The following is a 21,248-nucleotide window of genomic DNA, read 5'->3' as shown; positions in this document are numbered from 1 at the left end:
CTACCAGCGCCTCTAAAGATCACTAATTAACACTTTACATCTTGTTTGTTCTCTCCATACAAACACTGAAAGGTAGAAAGAACAATTTGAGGTTTTCTTGGCAACCTCATGATGACAAGAGTCCAGGAAGTCACTGTGCTTGGCCGCCAAGAAATAGTTGCATAACTACCAGTAAAAACTTGTCGTTTATATATTTTGCTTTTTGTCCTGATTAAGCCATTTGAGCCAGAGAGCTTTAGAGGTGCTGGTTGCTGGGTTTTTATGCTTTGAAGAGAGCCATGCTAGCTGTTTCCCCCTGTTTACGGTCTTTATGCTAAGCAAAGCTAACTGGTAAGCTAACTGCCATTTGTTCCTTTAAATGAAAGGTTTACATTTCTTTTAGGCCTATTTTACTTTTTTTTTGTGTGTGTCATCAATTTGCGAAACACAGACCGAATCAGCCTCAGTCATCTTGAAGGAACCTGGCACTAATATTATCAATCAATCTGAAAGTTATAATTGGATTACCATGATAGAAAAATGTTTATCAAACACCAGATAGCATCTTTATGAAGCTATAATGACCATCGTGTTTTTACGGTAACTTACAATTTAATTTCCACAACGTGAGCAGAAAGTCCCTCTGCATTGTGCCTGCTGTCCATGTCTGCCCAGAACCGTTTCCATGGTGACCACTGTGGCTTAAGAGGCAGGCTGAAGATTTTCGGATGGATGCCGAGATGTAATGACAGATGAGCTGACTGAATCAGCGCTGAGTTGAATAAAGATGTTTCCATCGCAGGTCATTTTTTAGTTTGAGGTTTCATTAGTAGCACTGAGACAAAAACTCCTCTTGACAGCTGTAGGTAACAGACGGGCAAGGAAAGGAGAGACTGTCCTGAGCCTTTTACTGAAACCCTGCGTGGGGCCAAAAGTGCAGCGAACCGTGAAAAGTCAGAAGCCGTGTTGGTTTGTGAAAGTAATGGCTTATGGCTCTTTTCACACTCGAACTGTGTAAGAAAAAAAATACTGCTCATAAAATATTACACAGAAAAGATTGGATTGGAACCCACTTTGTGTCCCAGTCAGAGTCTCCTCAGTGCCAGCACTGTGCCGCTAAAAATACTGGACGCATTCAGGACCTTTACATGTAAACGCACTCAGAATAAGACCAAGTGCTGACATGTCAGAGAGGTACTGGAGGTGATCTGCAAAGAACATTTACCTGAAATTTCATTTTACTGAAATAAAACAGGGAACATGCATCCATATATCCATATATTTCAGGACTGATGAAAGTATGTTCATTGCTCAGCTCTTTAAATACACAGTAGACTGTCTGTTTATATTATACACAAGGCTATCATCTAAATTGCTGCTGTTTATCTGTATATCTGTCTTGAAGATCTGTCATCTGTCCCTTTTCTCTTTCTAACAAGGACCACAAGAGAAATAAGCTCTTTTCCCTATTGTGTTTTTATCCTCGACAATTCAGTTGAATGACAGGCATTAGAGATTGAAGTCTAGTATCTACCTTTATTATTGTCCAATGAATACCTAACTACCTGGCTTTTACTAATTTGACACTTACTGTAAAACACATACATCTAGTTTCTTCTAAATGTCACAGATGCATAATGTTATGAAAGTAATACTGAGGATGTCTTAGCATCAGATCTAGGAGTATACACAAGTGGACTTTGTTATACTGTATGACACCAATATATAATGTCTGCGGTGTAAATTGAATTTGCTCAATTAGCGCAAAACAGTTGATAACTCTAAGAGTATTGATCACTCAACGTCATGTCAAAGCTATATAGTTTATAAGTACTGACAAAGAGATGGCTGAGAATATTTTCTTTTGTAAATATTGCTGAATAACAGGTGGTGCAGGCATGTTTTCCTCAAAGGTTTAAACAGGAAAAGTTACTATACAGCAGCAGCATTGTTTTTATTCCCAGTAATTCCTCTGACTACTCCCATTTCCCAGTAACTCCCAGTAGACAGGCTGGGCTTCTTTTCCACAGTCCGCCCTTTTCCAAATCCTATAAATAGCAGCTGTTTCAGAGGGCAGAACAATAGTCTGCAGGCTTTTCCATTCATACATTCCTGGCACCGGTCCGAGCCCTCTCCGCCCACTGCCTGTTACTACCTGACTCATGTCCCTGCACGTCTACTGTATGTAAACAGTGGTGCACACACACTTTTATGATCACACACACACACACACACACACACAGATATCTGCATTATGTTTTCAATCCTGCTCTTCTTGTTAAACTCAGAGACTGATCTGATACAGTGCAGACCACAACACAGTAATAAGAGAGCTGCATAAATGTCTTTTCCATTAACAACATTAATGGATGGTACACGTAGCAAACACTGACCCTAATTTTCATCCTTATTTTATTCTGAAAGTTTTCAGACTTAATTTCAGCAAATGCACAACCTGATTTGAATGAACTAAATGAACTTCTACAGTCATCTAAAAGAAAAACATATTTCTGTTCTCCTCTGCTGCACTGAAACAAAGATAAAGAGAGAGACACGGGAAGAGACACAAATATGAATAAAATGTGTGCAGCTTGAGATGATGGCTGTCCAAAGGTTAGAGCACTGGTTCCTAAGCTGGCCAGGACAATCCTGAATGGGTGCCAAGCTAAATCTGTAGGGTTGATTAAAGCGATAAGACACTAAAGAAAACATTTATTTTTCTTCTATGGTAGTATCGAATAAGACAGGAAACATGGGGAAAGAGAGAGGGGTATCCCAGACTGGAATCGACCTGGAGACTGGTTGCAGTGGTATGGTAGCCTCTCAAACCACAAGGACACCGTGACACCACACTTTGGTTTGATTGCACCTGTTAAGACCCTTGCAATAAAGGCAGTGCTACAAAAAACATGCTAGCTAGTCTGGTGCATGCTAGATCTAGTCCGTCACAATAGCATTCTGAGCTAACTAGCTAGCTCACTGAAAACATGTTGCAGATGTTAGCCTTTTTAAATACTGGTGAGGTCCGAGCCTTTACAGCGTTATTGTTATTAGTTCACAGACTTCACCCGACTTCAATAACTGTGCCTTCAGGGCTCGAGAGCTACAAAGGTTGTGAACTGTAGGGTTAGAGATTTATTATTCATGACAGAACAGGACAGATGAAATGATGGAGTCACTGCGACTGAATAATAACTGTGTTTAGTAAATGTCCTGAACACACACAGGTTGCTGGTACAGCTGTGTCGGTTACAAGGTTTTTCAACCATTAATCTTTGCTTCCTTTTGAAACTAACACGTGGCCTGCCTGGTGGTGTATTAGATTTACATTTCTCATAATGCTGCTCATTTAGCTTTCAATATTTACATGTCTCAGTCTTGCCACATCAGCGCTCGGTGGGATTTTAACACTGTAACACCCAATTTGTCTGATTCTGACTCTAAAACTGTCAGCTTGACGGTCTACGTTTTTTGCTTTCCCCAGCAGGCTGAACGTAGGAAGCAACATGCAGAAGCGTAGGAAGGATTTCTGTGCAGGAGTGTGCTGGTCGAGAGTGAGGGAGCGTCTACGATTGATGATCATTTTGCCTTGGACACCCGCCAAAACCTAGTATGAGAGAATGAGGAGGCTGCCCTGAATCACAGTCGACTGTTAAATCATGCAGTGATCGTTTATAGTTTTCATTGTTGGTCAGTTCATCTGCAGCTTTAAGGATGTGAGATGGTTTCAGGTCCTCTGGTTTTACTGTAAGACTGGAACTGTGGTTTTTTTTGTGTTTTAGTAGAGGAAAATGTGATAATATTTAAAGAAAATAATAATTTCAATCATTTGTTTATTCATGAGACCTTTAACGGCATCTCGATTAGTATTTTGTCATTCTCTCATTGTCATTGCTTTACTAACTTTTTTATCTTTTTTTATTTGAGTAACAGGTCAAACAATTAACCAAGAAATTGTTCATGTTCACTGTCAGTAAACCAGGCCAATTATTTTCTTGAGTAATCTATTGGTCTATATAAATGTCAGAAAATAGTGACAAATCCAACGGGACCTCTTCCTTTGTCTTGTTTTGTCTGACCAACAGTTCAAAACCCAAAAATATTTGATTTACAATAATATGAAATAGACAAAAACAGCAAACTCTTACATTGGAGAAGCCTGAAATAGGCGAATATTTTGCATTTTTGCTTGTAGAATGACTTGCCAAATAATACTCTAATACATCTAATTATAAGCATCTTGCATGTCGCTGTGGTGTTTTGACCAGTTTGTAAATGCTCACTTTGGTTCAAACACATTTTTCACAGTTCATCAGTTACCAGCTCATCTCCTTGACCTTTACGTGTCCTTGTGCTGCTGCTGTTGAGCCAACAGCTGTGTGGAAACCCCTCGCAGCCTTTACACAACATTTGTTAATCATCCCGTTAAGTTCCAACCCATCATCATCACATTATGTGGTTTCATTACATCATAGCCACAGCAGTACCTCATCCCAGACACGCTGACAACATGATAATCCAATAATAAATGTTGGAAACATACGGTGCAAACATCATAGAGTCCTGCTGTAACATGACCAAAGCATTGTTATTGAGCAAGAGCCGCAATGATGAGTCGATTCATCGATTCCTCGAGCGACAGACTTTGGAGGAAGGAAGTACACTCATTCACTTTCTTACAAAGAGTTAGATGAGAAGATTGATACCACTCTCATGTCTGTATGATATATATGAAGCTACAGCCAGCAGCCTGTTAGCGTAGCTTAGCATAAAGACTGGAAAAAAGGGGACACAGCTAACTAGTGTCCAACAGAAACTAAATCTGCCTACCAGCACCTCTAAAGCAAAAGGTGATTAATTATCAACATATTTTGTTCTTACAGGTGGTTATGTGCCAGACTAACAAACCTGATGTACTCTTGAACTTTACTTCATAAAGTTAGAGGTCCACTGACACCATCAAAAGTATTGATAACTTGATAAGGTCATCCAGTTTCTACACAATTACGGTAATAGGTAATGATGGAACTGAAATGATCAGTTAATTGGCAAAAATGGCAACAACAACAAAAAAAGTCAGTTGTTCCAGCTTCTTAAATATGAATATTTTCTGGTTTTCTTTGTCATCTGCAATAGTAGGTTCAATGTAACCTCTTTGGGTTTCAGACTGTTGGTCGAATGAAACCAGACGTTTGAAGATGTCACCTCAGGCTATAAACTTGTAATGGGCACTTACCAAACGATTAATCGAGAGAATCATTGGCAGATTAATTGTTTAGTCTATAGAGAAACTAGTACAAAAGATGCCCTCACAATTTCCAAGACTCCAGAGAGACATCTTAAAATGGTTTATTTTGTCTGAACAAGAGCAAATTCTTACATCAGAGAAGCCTGAACAAGAAGATGTTTGACATGTTTTTCCTTGATAAATGATAATAAATAATAATGATTTAATCGATCAGTTGCCAAATCATCTTCTGTTGATTGATTTATGGATTTATGGACTGGCCTCAACTTGTTTCAACTCTAAAATAATCCCCAGTTGCAGCCCTGAGAAACAAAATGTCCAATCAGCACCGCAGACATAATCCCTGTAGGTTTGTTGTTTATATATTTATTATACATCGGAAAATGGCAGTAAATCAGTTCAAAGTTGCTGTGGAGCAGCACACACGCGCGGGGCCCCACAGGACTGCTGTAGTGATTTCTCAAGTCAGAAGCAAGTTGAGCAGACTTGTGATGCTGCTGCACAGCGCCTCTAGGGCCGTGCTTGAGTTTACAGAGGAGGAGAGGAGGTAGAGAGGGAGGTGGGAGCGCAGAGCCGCGGAGCAGTCATTGCGCGTGAAGGACCATGACAGTCCGGAGCGGCAGGAGTTAGATGAGAAGAGGAAGAAGAAGAAGAAGAAGAGGAAGAAGCCTGTAACCAGAGCCTTCACCTGCAGCTGAAACTAACAAAAAAAAAACATCCGCGACGGAAACATGCGAAACACGCGAGCCCGCGGTTCACTTGTGCCTTTGCAAACACCTTCAGGGAGTTCGCATGTTCCTGCGCGTCGACGAGGAGGTGATGTTTAGGCGCAGACGGCTGGTAGCCCCGCGGAGTTTGGATGTGTGTGTTTCTTAGCTTGCCAGATGTACGAAGACAAACCACAGAATCAGGAGAAACAGCGAGGAGGAGCACCGCGAATGTAGTCCTCAGGGGGGGAAAGCGAAACACCGAACCAGCCAGTGTCTTCCTGCGGTCATCCTCCTGTGTGTGTGTGTGTGTGTGTGTGTGCTTCGGTTCCTCGCAGTGCTGTCTGGGTAAAGTAAAGGGAGGATGCAGGTGAAGAAGCACCGGGACTCTGACCGGAGCGGCGGGAACATGCTGGAAGGAGACGGCCTCCGCAAAAACTCCTCATGCTTCTCAAATATCAAGATATTCTTGATATCGGAATGCGCCCTCATGTTGGCACAGGGCACCGTCGGAGCTTACCTGGTGAGTGACACGCAACACGAGCTCGTGCAGGACTCAAACTGCACCGCACTCTTACTGCGAAGCGAGACCCTGATCCTGCAGGTCATATTCAGACTTGTGTTGTCCGGGTCCTGGCTTTGCATTTTGGGGTCCCTGCTGCTCCGCACTGTTCGGATTAATGCAGCAGAGACATAGAAACCTCTCTCCTGCACAGGAAAGTACAGTCTGCAGGGCAGATTTCACGCTACTCAATTGCCCCCTTGTTTATTATAGTTGTGAGAAAATATCCTGCTGCTTGTGTGCCATCATGTCTAATTTATCTTTAATGAATCACATTTCAAACCATTTTTAATCAACCATGTAGCAGCAACCAAAGGGGGACCTTAAAGCTCTGGTTAGCATTAATCATAGTAGTCTTCTGTTTATAAAGGCAGCAATTGGCTGATTTTACTCAAAATGTCAGTCAAGGTCAAGGATCCTCCCTACATCTATTTCCTGTTTTTTTTTTAGTTTTACTCAACCTTTCGCTTTTACTATTATGAGCACTGATGACAAATCAGATTGGTACATGACAAACATTAAATATGTCTCCTTATAAAACCACAATGTGTGTTTTTGTATGATGCGGTTGCAATGAAAACATAAAAACACAGAAGGATCTGAACTCGTGCAGAGACTCTAATATAGATTTTGTGAGACAAAGCTTCCCGAAGGGCTCCAAAATATTCCTCAAAGCATCCCAGAGGAGCACCACAGCCTCAGGCAGCCACTGTGAACATTTAGTTTCGACATTAGCCATGTTTATTCTTCAGAAATCGCACTGTTTCCTCTGCTCACTCGCAATTAATAGACTAAACCCCAGAATGCCTTGGCCATATTTGGAGTGGAACATCTTATCTACTCTGTCAGTGGACCTGCTGAGCGTCAAGCATCCCGCAGCTCAGAGCGGCGACAGAGCACAGCAGTGAAACTCAAGAGTCCGTTATGGACGATATTCTTCCTCTATTTCTGATTTTAAAAAAAAACAGGCAGTGCAGTTGTTCTGCTTCTTTTTATGGCAGATTAGGTTTGGACACCTGTTCAAACAGTTTGAACAATATACCTGGAGCTTCAGGTGAGGTCAACACACACAGAGCTAATTTACATGGAGCTTCATTTTACATGGGCAGGACATTAGCTGCCGGTGACGATGTGGTTGGTGAACTGCTGTCGACCTGCATGAGCTGCTGTGGCATCTCTGATTGGATGATGGGATTTAAGAGCGTTTGCTGGCAGCGAAGGGACACAACTCAATTATCATGGTCCCCTTGCTTTCTGTGAGCTGCTTACAGTAAAAGACACTTAGCAACATGCTGGGTGTCCTGATTTAGCAGCCTGACTGCAACTGAACAGTAAACCTGCGCAGACGAACACCACAGACATACAGATATGACTGTGATACCATTGTTCCCTGATTTATTTAGGTTTTTTCTCAGTTCTCAGTTTTTGTGTGAGTGATATGAGTAAATGGCCTCTTGTGATTAAAAACGTACATGTGAAGTGAATAATTTCATGCTCGACTCTTGTCATCAGTTGGTTACTTGGTCTAATGGACATTAGAGCTGCAACTAACAGTTGTTTTATTGATTGATTTCCATTAGTCATTTTGTCTATAAATGTATAAGAAAAACAACCTCTACTTCCCAGAGCCCAAGGTGACATCTTCAAAAGTCTAAAACTCAAATGTATTCAGCTTACTTTGATGTATTACAGAGAGAAGCAGCAAAACCTCCCATTTGAGAAGTTGGAACTAGGGTTGACGTATATAATGAAATGTGTCCACTGGTAGAGATTTGGCAATACCATTTCCACCACGGGAGTTTTCCCTTAGTGGCTCTGCTATGTATTCGGGGCAGGATGTAAATCAGGGCCAGACCCTCGTGAATCCAGCTGCCTCGCAAGGTAACGTGATTTGGGCAGCAGGACTGCTTACCACATTGTCACGTGGTGTGAGAGCGACAGTTGGTGGCGGTAATGCACCTCTAAGCTGGTTTACCAAGAAGAAGAGAGTGACATCAATCAATACATTGATTTATTGAGATTATGATATGTTGTAAAGCTGTATAGTTAAATAGCCGCATGTTGACCTGAAAAGATCAACAGAAAATGAATTGATCATTCGTCTCGTCTCTCTTTCGAGCCTAAAGGGCAAACGTTCTCTGGTTCTACTGAGGGAAAGTTATAAATGGCATTTTTCACTGATTTCTGACACGACAAAATCATGAATCAATAATGAAAACAATTGTTGGAGCCCTAGCTGTGCTTGAACAAACCTCTTGAGCTTTATTTGTCTGAGGTTCACTGATCCCAGAACCATCATGTGATTGATAAGTTGATTAGGTCAGGTTCAAGCTGTTTTATTTTACCCAATAATAAAGCTACAGGGACTGATGTATTTTGCACCTGTGAATATTTTGGACATTTAGGACTCTAATATGTACCATAAGAGGCCGGACGTTCAAGCATCCTGTCACTAGTTGCTTTCACTTTTCGGCAGTAATTCTACCAGTTTTAATTGTAGAAGTTAATACTATATATTAAGCCCTGGGAAGCTCTATTTGTGACTTCTGTGTATGCAGCACCCGAGGGTCTAAGCTCTGCTGGTTATAGTAACGCCTCCCTGATAAGAGCCAAATATGACACTTCAGAGCTCGAGCTGCAAAATGCAACTAACACCTGAACTTAAACTGTTCAGGTTCATATCGTGAGCAAACCTGTCAAACTGCGGTCGCACTGAATCAGCTGAGTGTTGGAGGGAAGGAGAAGCCAAATGTCAATATTAATAGTTATGTTCCAATAAAGCACATGTATTTGTTCAGATATTACTTATTCATCAATTACATTTAAGCTGAGATGTCAAGTGATTCAGTTTTATTTCAGCTTAATATACGGACATGAATCTAAACATACATCACCCAGGTATTCTTTAAATTGGTGTGTCAGCATTGGGCAGTTTTCATTAAATAGCACACAGGTGTAGCCATTAACAGAGTAGCTGACGTCAGGTGCAAGTTACGGGCACACACATGCATGGACTGGAAAAAAAATATGTTAATGTGTAAATGTGCTCAAAAAATAAGAATAGAGGTAGTTTAAGATACACTGTATGCACATGGCTAATGCTATAGATGTAGCTACTTTTAGACACCAATAAAACAACTCTTTAGCAGTTTAAGTACCGTTAGCTAACCTTTAGTCAACCTCCAGTAGGTTACACCCCATAAAACCGAGTGGGAATGAATCTAAATAGCCGAGGCTTCAGTTATAAACAGCTGCTGTGCCTTCACAAATAGCACCATTTCAGCACTTTCACGTCAATGCTCAACCTTAATGTGCTGAAGTGAACGTCATCGTTGAGCTGCTTTTTTTCCCTGTTCGCTGCTAATACAGACCCTGTCAGTACATCCTGAGAAAAAAAAAAGTCTGGAAGTTGGGATTCCTGCTCAGACAAGACTCGTTCTTGTGTTAGGTGATGGGATGTCACGCAGCACGACGTGGTTTGTTTTGTTGCCATGCAACAGATTAAACATTTCCACAGTTTGAGAAAATGTGGCTGTGAGCGCTGACCAGTATGCTATCCAGTCGATTTTTCCTATATCATTTATTCCGGGTTTAATCCTGCTGGAAAGCTGCCTGTTTGAGTCAGAGCGGAAGTAGGCAAATATGTTGAACCTGGCTTAACTCATCCAGAGTGTTTCCACTGCTGAGCTGGCAGTCATGCCGCTTGCTCAGGCCTCCCGTAACGGGATGGGATTGGATTGGATGATGGCTCCGCTCCCTCTGCTATACCTTGTTGCAGTGTTACTGTCTGTGTAGAGCTAAAGCTACAGAGTCAACAGGTTGTTGAGGGTTTGGCGTCGTTTCTAAGAACTGGATGAGACAACGCTGCAATCAGAGCCCAGCCGGGTGGAGCCAGTCAGGCGGAAAGGCAGCCCATCCAGTGCGTTTGCATTTGTGAGAAAGAGCCACCCAAGGGGCAGAGACATCGTGACTCATTCTGAAGTTTTCTATCCACTCAAGTTCACCAAAGGACTGCGGCACGAACCGCTCCCAACAATCATCCTCGCTGTGCTTTGATGTGTAGTGAAGGAGTCACTGCAGTTGTGTTCAGAGCAGCTGCAAGAACGACCTGCTGTCACTTCTGCTTCCTAAAAAGAGGACAGAGGACAACATTTTTTCAATTCTAATGACAAAGCAAACAGGCTGCACAACGTTTGTTTTAAGGGTGTGTTAAATGTTTGGGTAGAACTTTTAGAAACATACAGAAACATATCGTATTTTAAAAACAGTCGAGACTGAAGGGTTTCATCTCTACTTCAGGACAGATTGTAGGGTTGTAGAAAAAAGTCAATTAGCAAAAACTTAAAACATCACTTTTCTGTTCATTTCTGATTCAGCGCCAGACTTGGTTTGTTGATTGTAATGTATCTGGCTGTTCAAGAGACATGCTGGAAACAAAGAGTGTTTAAACTGTCTCTGGGGTCAGAAGTGGATGATTCGTCACCAAACCATTTTTTTTAAAGAATATTTTGGTGCTCAATACATCATATTTTACATGTAGTTTTCAAAGAGACAGTGTATAGAAGTAAGTAGATTCAGTAAGTATAATACTGAGCAAAGTGTGATACCTACTCTCAGATTAAAGGTCATATTCAAGTGTAGTGAGTACTTTTGATCAGTCACTTTCACATTTGTCCCTCAAGCACTCAGCCTCCTGGATCCTCAAAGGTCATTTCCTTGTTTAAACACATTCGCATCCAATCCAAATCAACTGTGTACATCAAATTGTCATAATTTAGCTTTTGATTGAAACATTTTCCAATAGCAAAACCACAAGTTGATTCATCTTGCAATGAGGTCACTATTTTCAGACGGGGATGTTTGTGTTCGCAGGATCCTTTTTTTTTTCTTTCTTTTTTTTCTCTTAGGGCTCAGTTAAAACTGTTTAACAGAGCCAGTTGGGAAATGGAAAATTGTGATGCCCTTTCAAGGGCATTTTGGGACAGATCTGAAAATAGCTTGATAACTATAAATGTGACTGTAGTTCACATGGCACAGAGAGACTGTTCCCACACAACACAAGCAAACACATCCCCACTCTGCTTTACAACAGACTCATTATAAAGTACTTTGAAACATCCTGATGAACTTAGTGTCCAACAAAGTTCACTGCCTGAAAATACATATTGTCTTACATTATTTAATCGCTGACCACTGACAATTACAGTTAACAAAGAAACCTGAACTGGGCTGAACAAGCGTTTGGCTGTGTTCGCTTCAGCTGGACGTTACTGGATGGCTCTAACTCTTGTGTGGACGACAGCTGGTGAAAGAGAGAGAAGCTTGTGATGAGTAAATGTTGCTGTGCCCGGCTAATCAGAAACAGAGGCCTGTTTCCAGGGAGGAGCCACAGTGTGGAACATCTGAACAGCTTGTTAGTTGTTAGATGTTCCAATGGAAAGGCACAGTTTAAAACAGTGGGACTGATGATGAAAACACACTCGATTTCTCCATGAGCACGTCCAAAAGAATCAAATATAGGCCCCATTTACACCTGGTATTAAAATGTGATCTGTATCTGGATACATGACATCTGATTCACGGGGCTTTGCATTTACAACTTGTATCACTAAGCATTCTCGTTGTCTCCAAACTGCCCATATTGTGATTGAAGACTTGCTAGCTGCTGCTACTACTAGCTTTGGCTGGGCTTGCTTAAGGTAGCAGGAAGAGGCAAAGTTAGGTGACCTTTTTAAACTCGCTGGACATTTTTTTTAAGAAACAGAACCTGGTCACGCTGTGCTGCTTGCATTTACAGTAGGTTGATCACAATGTGAGCCAGACCACCTCGAGATGTGAACTGGCCGATCTGATCGCAATACGCGTGCATTCACACGTGTGTGTTTCCTTATCCAGACGGCACATACAGTTCTAGATTGCATGTTAATGGCAGGTGTAAATGGGGTCGTAAAGTTAAAATGCTTATGATACTGTATATTGATAAATCATACGATGACTTTTCTTTGTCAATTGGTGACATTAGATTCCCACATCCTTGGTTTTGCATCTGTGCTACATTTTTGCTTCATTCATGGTTTGATTTTGTGTCCCACTGTTGTTTTCAGGTGAGTGTGCTGACCACCCTGGAGCGGCGGTTCAACCTGCAAAGCGCTGATGTAGGAGTGATCGCCAGCAGCTTTGAGATAGGCAACCTGGCGCTGATCCTGTTTGTCAGCTACTTTGGGGCTAAAGCACATCGGCCCCGTCTGATCGGCTGCGGGGGCATCGTCATGGCGCTAGGCGCCCTTCTCTCAGCTCTGCCTGAGTTTCTAACTAATCAGTATGAGATAGGGGAAATGTGGAGGACTGACATGGGCCGGGATGTTTGCTCCAACACCAGCAGCGGGAACGCCCAGCAGTCTGAGGACGCAGTGTGCGCCAACAAGGCCAACACCAATATGATGTACCTGCTGCTTATCGGGGCCCAGGTCCTGCTGGGTATCGGAGCCACGCCGGTGCAGCCCCTGGGGGTGTCCTACATCGATGATCACGTGAAGAAGAAAGACTCGTCACTCTATATAGGTGAGGCATATTCATAAAACTGTGTGAACAAAATGTTAAAAATCCGCACCTAATATGTTGGGGAAAAAAGGTAAAAATCAAAGTCAGTTTGCCAAAAGCCACGGCTGACGAGAGGTTTGAGAATCTTTGGCTGAATGAAATTACTGTTCAAGGAAACAGGTGATTATCACACTGGAAATTAAAAATGTACTTGCTGCAGCACACTGATTTCCCAAGGCAACTAAAACTGGTACAGCGGAAAGTCAACCATGAACGTGTTTGTTCATCGCCATCAGGTGTGAGGTCTGCATAGTTTGAGTCAACACAGGGTATATATGTGTGCGCTCCTGCTGCACACCGCCTGTCTTTGTTCTAAGCGCAGGCCTGTTCACGTGAGTGCCAGGTGAGCAGATCTGGGAGGTTTTTAATCTCCATTACAGCAGTTTTCAGTGGGGAGGAGGAGGCGATACGGGTTAAATGTCTCTGCTTCGCTCAATCCTCTCAGGCAAGATGCTGCTGATGTGGCTCTTCGAGGTTTAAAGGTGCATTCAAAGTGCTTTCTGTGCAAAGTTCTGAATGTACAATGGCTGTTTAGGGATATGTATTTGCTGTGATGTGTATATTTTGCTATTTTGGTATACAGAAGGTAGCTTTAGTACTTGGCTCATTAAGCCATGCAGGGATTTTCACTTCTGTAGCTTTTTCTCTGAATCTGTGTCAGATATTTTACAGGACATACCACCCAGTGAGATATGTTACTGTGCTAATAAACCAACAGATGTCAAAGGAGGTTTCACACTTAGAGAAATAAGCTTATTTGCTTTCTTGCAGAGAGAAGATTCATACCACTCACAGCCAGCAGTGGGTTAGCTTAGCTTAGCACAAAGGCTGGACAAAGGGGGAAAGAGCCAGCATAGCTATTTCTATTGCCCAGATCAGTCTTTATGCTAAGCTAAGCTAACCTGCTGCTGGCTCCTGCTCCATATTTACCATACAGACATGAGAGGGTATCAATCTTCTCATCTAACCTTTGGCAAGAAAGCAAATAAGCGTTTTCCCCAAAATGTCAAACTGTTCCTTTAAAGTTAAAACAGAGGCTAAAGCTTTTCGCTTTAATGTTGTTGGTCACAAAAGCAGAGAGACGTTACCCCCGAACCACAAATCCATGTAATAGTATGTTTTCTTGTTTTGATGGGGACCTGCCTGTTTGTTGTCCAGACTGCCACATCAGCCTTTGATGGAGTCGATGAGATGTGTCTGCGTAGTGTGTGCTGTTTGTTATCAGTGTGGAGCAGAGACAATGAGAGCCTGAATAGAGGATGAGTTCAGGCTGGCACTCACCCTCTTCTGATACATTCACACAGCAGCAGGCTGTGTGGCTGCCTTTTGTCACTCAAATACAGATGTGACCTGCGAACAAAGGCAGCAGTGTGCTCTGTAATCTCAAGCCCAAAGCTGATTTTCTTAATTGTCGTTCATTGTGTTTATTTGTCCTGAACATGAGAGGTTTTTGCAAAAAGCACCTCAAGCTTTGTTTGAAACAATAAAGGGCCTGAAAAAGTATCACAAAAGGCTTTGACATTTTGGCACCACCGTTGTGGCTTGTTAGCAGTTTACGGTGGGAAGCAGACTGTGAGTGATTGAAGTTTGGTGGGGGGGGGGGTTCTGTCCTCCTCTGATAAGCTGCAAGGAGAGTTGGAGGAAAAACAAGCGGTGAGCAGCGAGGAACAATGTGGTATTGAGTCGTACTCAGCTGATCGTGCTAATCCTTCTGCTGCAGGCATGTCATGTGCCCCCAGCTGCATGAATGGAGTAGATTGTCTGAAATTCTGTGAGATTTCCTTTCACATACTGATAATGTATTTGGATTATTCATCAGTTTACGTCAACAAGTTCACATTGCTACAGCGGTGACAGCGTTTTGTTTCGAAACACAAATATTTGCTTATTTCCTGTAGGTTTTGCACAATTTCTGTAGGCTTTGGCTTCAGTCCTATACAGTATTTCATTTTTAAGTCACTGAAAATTCACCTGGGCATAAATCCTGCAACATCACAGGATTATCTAATTTAAAATGGGATAAATGTAGTTTTGTTGTGGGATTTTCGAAACATGAATCAATCCAGGATCTCACTCATGTCATTTTGTCTCTGCAGACAGGTATTGCAGAAGGTTTGAGGTGGAGTTTAGAAGTGGTTGGAAGAAGCCGTTAGAGAGGAAAACACCTTTCGAATCTGAGACCAGAAACTTGACACGTTACTCTCGTAACAGCTCCAGACAGATGTGCCGTTTGAACACATAAAGTAAAACTTCCTCTGCTACCACTGTGCTGTCATCACACTGCCAGATTAATGTAGACATGTAGACTCTTTCACAGCTTTAAGTGCTGAAATGTCTTCACAAACTCAACGGGAGACAGGCTTTAAAGCAACATATTAACTTCCCTGCAATTCTTTAATTCACTTTAATGATGTGATATCACATAATTTAAAGTTCAGCGCAGGGTGAAAAACTTCATGATACGTGACAGAGTGTAATTGAAGCTACACGTTTTCCCCCTATGGTAACTGTAGCCTGCAGCTGTTGCTGGTGCACATTTCCGCCCGGTGGTGTGTTATTGTTAAAATTAGAGCCCGGGCTAAATGGCCAGGTGAAAAGTGTGTGCCTTCGACAGAGGCCCTTTAAGAGTATGGCGCTGCAGGGAGAGCAGAGCCGAGAGGCCTGGAGAAGAGCCATAATTACAGAGCGAGGCAGGAATGCCAACCAGCCAGACATGAGGTGGGTCTGAGTGGGCTGGGACGCACATGCATACCACACAGGCCTGTGAAAAACAACTCCTCCAGAGGCTCCGACTGTCTGTTTTTACTGTGTGTACTGCAGCAGACACAGCTTACTGCTGTTTAAACAGCTCTAAAACACAACCGAGTAAAGTCGGCTTCGACTCTTGAGAGAGCTTTTTGTCTCTGTCTGGTTAAGATATGTTCACTGTCAGTGTTAAGAATTTTTTAGGACTGTACTGCTAAGTGCTACATGCTCTTCTTAAAAGGAAGTACTTCAGTGTTCTCAAGAAACCGGTTTGAATGCCATCACCACTGCTGTCCAACTCTAAAAGCGGAGTCAAACGTAAACACATGTATTTCATGGGATCGCGTTGTTTTGGTTTGTTTCCCGAGTCTAGACGTTGGCACTCGTCTCTGGCCAAAGGAAATAAATATGATTGGACAGATTGCGTCAACAGGATCTCTATTCCCACTGCTCTATGACCTTTCACTATCCACTGCTAATTCTGGCTCTTCCCACAGGGCCCCTGGCTGCATAAATATACTGTACAGGACACACAGAGAAGGGTTTGGAGCTGACGTCGTGTATCGTACAGCACAAACTCCACCCAGCTGCCTCTCCAGGTTTCAGAAGCTTTTAAACTGCCTGTGATTTCTTCATTAAACTATAATGTACAGTATGTAGTGCCTGTGGTACACTACATATATGGGGGAGACTGAAAGGGTGACATTAATTAATTCATCAATGTCGTGCCTTTTTATGTAAAATCCCACAGATGTGGACGTTGCTTGTTGCATAATGAATATAAGAAATGTACGATCAGATTCAAAAGTGCAGATGGAGAAGAAGCTTAATGTGCAGTTTTCCAAAGCAGCTTCTTTTAATGGCAAAAGTGACACAATCTTGCTGAAGTTGCTATAAAGAAGTTTTTTTTATACTGTATCTGCTGTTTAAGTTATGTCCTGTGCTCACTACAGCCGTGCTAGCGGCTACATGAGACTGTACGACACTGTGGTGCTTCAAGCTAAGTGTCGGTCAGCATGCACAACATACACAACGCTCACATGCTGATTTTCAGATAATGTTTATAGAGCTGCAACAGTTACTCCATTACTACCATTTTGATAATTGATAAATCGTTTCAGTTATAAAAACATAAAAATGTAAAACGTTTTTCTCCTTCTTTTCTTTGTTGTTCAGTGTTCATAGTAAAAGAAGAGTCTTTGGGTTTTGGACTGTTGGTTGGACAAAACTTTGGTCTCTGGGAAATTGTGATGAGCGTTTTTCACAATTTTTTGCCATTTTATAAACTAAAAGATTCATTGATTAATTGTGACAATAATCGGTAGATGAATCGATAATGAAAATAATCATTTGCTGCAGCCCTAAATCTTAACCGTCTTAGTTTAGTGTGTTAACATGCTAACATTTGCTAATTAGCACTAAACAATGGGAATTAGTTTTGCAGGTATTTGGTCATAAACCAAAGGGTTAGGTCAAATTTTGACCTGCTGGTGGCGCTAGAGGAAAAGTCAAGGGATCACCAAAGTGATTAGGATTCCTCGTGTGGGCACCATGAATGTCTGTACAAAATCTCATGGAAATCGATTAAACAGTTGTTGAGAAAAAGTGCTTAGCTAACGTCAGTTTGGCTAGCTAGTTAGCAAGTCAACAGTGGCACATTGAACAACTCAAAAACATCCCTGCTAATGTCAACATGGGTGTCTTTCGATGCTAAATGTTATGGTCCTTATTCTTCAATACCACTGTTAGTGAAACCTGTCTCTGACTTGAAAAGTACAGTTTGTTTACATTGTGTGTCAGTGCCTTGCCGGCTTAAATGTCAATCAAACACATTCACCAGCCGACCCACTCAGAGGCTCGAACGCTAAAGAAGCATTTCTGATATAATTAAAAGTGAAATGTAAAATCACTTTCACTTGATTTTTGACTGCACAAAGGATGACCAACTGTGATTTCAGTCGGACTTCACAACTTCCTGCGCCAGTGACAGGCAGCAGTCGCAGTATGCAGCAGGGCAACCACCGAGAGTATGAAGTGCCTCTGAGTTTTATAGGCGAACACAAGCCTGTCAGAGCAACTGTAGCAGAAATGCTCGCTCTCTCTCTCTCGCTCTCTCTCTCTCGCTCTCACAGCCAAACTACCAAACTAGGAATGACAGACTAGCTGTGGGGAAACACAAAGGTCCTATTTTTCCGTTGTGACCTGAGACAAGATAACTGCTTCTACCTGGAGAGCGAAAGTATAAAAACATTTGCCTTTCATATCTCTCTATTTTGCTTCCAACCACTGGTTTGTATTTTATTACCAGGCCTTAACGCTGTCTTTCACCACACCTACATGTTCCAACAATTTTCTAATGATATATTTCATCATTTTGTATTCACTTCAGCTCTGCAGGGATAAATTTAGCTGCAGTTTTTTTAGGAAAACTGATTTCAGTAGTTGCAGTGACAAAGTTCTCGGAGGGATCCTCGAGAGACTTGTCAACATTCCTGCTAAAATGCTCTGACTCCAAACAGTTGCTGCAGTAGGGCGTTTATATAAGCTACTTAAACTCAGCGCATGTTAATGTCATCTTGAAGGATTAGATTCTAAATGGGTTTTTCAGTCCCTGCCATAAGCTGCATGCTGAGTTTGCCTAGCAACACCAGTTTGTTTTATCTCAAGATGATAAACGGCGTTGCAGTAAATGTTCATCCGCCAGCCGCTGCTCCTCTGCATCACTATAACGAACCATGTGCACCATGTGTAACGCGCAAAGTGCCACATGCTGAATGACCCAGAGACATTTACTGTACGTCATGCTGCAGGCTGGGCCCCCTGCTCGGTCACGTCAGGCTGGTCCTAGAGGGTAGAGAGGGCACTGAACATGAGATTATCTTGTATCCAACTGGTCAACAACATGCTGCTGCTAATCAGCAATTATCCCCAAATCACTCCGAGTATCATGTAGAGGAGTCAGAAAGGAACTGAGCTGACATCATGCTGAGCAGACAGTGACAGCGCTTCCGTTTTGGTAAACTGAAAGTCATTGTGATTGATTAGAGACGAGTTAAAGGTTAAGTCTGAGCAGAGAAAGTTATTTGATTTGAATCTGCTGCTCCTCCTTGAATCTAATATGGTAATCTCTCTGTCCTGCCTGGTGATGAGGCAAAACACACAGAGCAAATGTGTCCACTGTTAGTCATTTTAGATTTGTCAGTAGCTGCTGTTTCCAGATGACAAGAGTTGATTGAGGAGCTGTTTGTTTACACGTAGTTGTGATATGAATCGGATTGGGGCGGGTGTGCAAAACTGTCTGATAGTGTTAAATGAACCTCAGAAGGGTGTGGCCTTAGCTCGAGGTTTTTACATTCCCAGATTACTGCTGGGTGTCGGGCCACGTAGTAGCCTCATAAGGACTCGTCATCTGGCTGCTCGTGTGTGAGTGAATCACCTCCCCCAGTCAATCTGCTGTTTTTTGTGGGATAGTATTGCAGTGACACCGTGATTATGCCAGTGCATGTTTTGCCACAGTCTGTACAGTCCTGTCTGTTGGATGTCTGGCTGGCCAGATCAGATGTAAACATCCAAAGGTTTCACTTAATCCCCCACTTTGTTTTGTTTTTGACAGCTTACACACAACATAGAGGGAGGCAGCTGAACATATGTGAACCAATTTTCATCTTAATCGTTCCATGAAGTTAGCCTGGGGCTGAGGTGGCTAACTTTTTAGGATAATTTAAGAGCAAAATCAAGACTGGTCTAACCCTACAGACCGGTTTACTGGCCTCAGTACTGCTCACCTGGAGAGTTTGACCCTTTTAAAGATCATTCGTAAAATTCTGATGATGGAGGCCAACTTTTCTGGCCTGATGAACCTTTCATCGCTCAGCTGGACCATGAGGGAACTGAGAAAGTATGAGTGTGGAAGCCAGTAAATAGGTCAGACCTCTGCAGGACATGGATCAGTGTTGGATAACAGATATGAGACCCTCAGGCCGTCTCACCAGACCCCTGCAGAGCCGTATGTTGAAGCCTCTTGCAATTGCTATGAGCATGTTTCTTTTTTTTTTTTGTCGCCATCTGCAGCAGTGTAGCCTGAAAGGTGCTCCGTGTGGCATCCTGCTGCATTGTGGCTAGTATTTTGGCCTAAAACATGCTTGTGGCACCTTTTCCTCTCCATCATAAATCCCTGTGGCCTCGGTAAACCTCACCATGCCACCCCGCAGCCTTCTCGAGGCAATCTGGGTCAGGCTCTGTCACTGCTGATTAAAAAGGGGATTTTTTTTTGGTCATCCATTCGGGGAGGAGCGTTGGGATAAGAGGTGGGTGGAGACAGATCATAAACACAGCAGCATCAGCAAGCCGTTGCCACAGAAACGGCCGGTTGTTAGGCTCACTATTGGATTGAGATGCTCAGTCCTTCCTCTGCTCCTCTGCAGCTGTCACTTTGCTCTGCCTGATCTTCAAACCACACTGTGTTAAAAAAATCACACTAATGGAGACGCTGGTCAGCTCCCCGTCTTGGACTTGCCACACACTTCATTTGTCGTCCAAAAAAAATGAGCGGTTAAGTTAATTTTTCGTTATGAAAAATGAGCAGTTAAGTGTATGGCAAAATCCTGACCTTGGACAAGGACTTTGCTCAGGAAATACAGATTCACGCAGCGCTCGTGGCTTTACCACAAATCCCAAGCCTCATTGATTGAGTGGTGTGTAAGTGGTTGCTCTCTGGGCTCGTAGGATTACTCAGACGCATGTTCAGCACTTAATCCCCATATCACTGATGGCGGAGAGTGAGGGATAACAGTGCCTAATTAAATGGACTCTGATCAATAGGTGGCCAGTAATTATAATTAACTGTTTGGTTCAGTCAACTTTTTTATTTGCTCAATGTGTAAACAGAAGTGAGTATTTCTTTCGGGCTTCACTCTGATCCAACCATTTTCCGCTCCATTTGATGAGTCAAATGTTTTTCCTGCCACAATGCAGCTTGATTTACACCGATATAGAAACCGCAAATTGTTTTTTTGTTGTAAGATATGAATTCTCAGTTTGTGATTGATGGCTCTGTGGGGCTCAGCGATAATTTAGTGATATTATATTATTAAGTTTTAGTGGAATCATATTGTGTTACAACTTTTCGATTTTACATGTGTGAAGAGTTTAGGGTTGGGATTCACATGCTTGTCCAATTTGAGATCTGGTTCTGAGCCAGAAGGATACCAGGATTCACTAAGCTCTGAGGCCAACAAATCTCTTATTGAATCTTCCAACAATCTTCACAGTTTGTTATTAGCCAGGATCAATGTGCAAAACATTGAGGTTCCAGGCCTCTCTCTTTTAGCTGGTGCTTCACCAGTTGAAATGACAACCATCGGCTGTAACTAACGGTGTTTGTACTCCAAGATCATTTGTTAGACAT

At 42.4% G+C, this 21,248-nt stretch overlaps 1 protein-coding gene across 1 annotated transcript in view; it reads left to right on the top strand.

Annotated features, from left to right (window-relative positions):
• Window positions 1–5,852: 5,852 nt before the first annotated feature.
• The window catches only part of slco3a1a (solute carrier organic anion transporter family member 3A1a), a 34,299-nt gene continuing 18,903 nt past the window's right edge, over window positions 5,853–21,248 (top strand). Inside the window, exons 1-2 of the mRNA XM_070907293.1 lie at window positions 5,853–6,457; window positions 12,601–13,057. Coding sequence (XP_070763394.1) covers window positions 6,299–6,457; window positions 12,601–13,057 — 616 coding nt within the window. The 5' untranslated portion in view covers window positions 5,853–6,298. The remainder of the gene's footprint in view (window positions 6,458–12,600; window positions 13,058–21,248) is intronic.

The sequence above is a fragment of the Enoplosus armatus genome, chromosome 6 (assembly GCF_043641665.1).
Source record: "Enoplosus armatus isolate fEnoArm2 chromosome 6, fEnoArm2.hap1, whole genome shotgun sequence".
Taxonomy (NCBI): Eukaryota; Metazoa; Chordata; class Actinopteri; order Centrarchiformes; family Enoplosidae; genus Enoplosus; species Enoplosus armatus.
The sequence above is the reverse complement of the archived record's forward strand: the minus strand, read 5'-3'. Positions and strand labels throughout refer to the sequence as shown.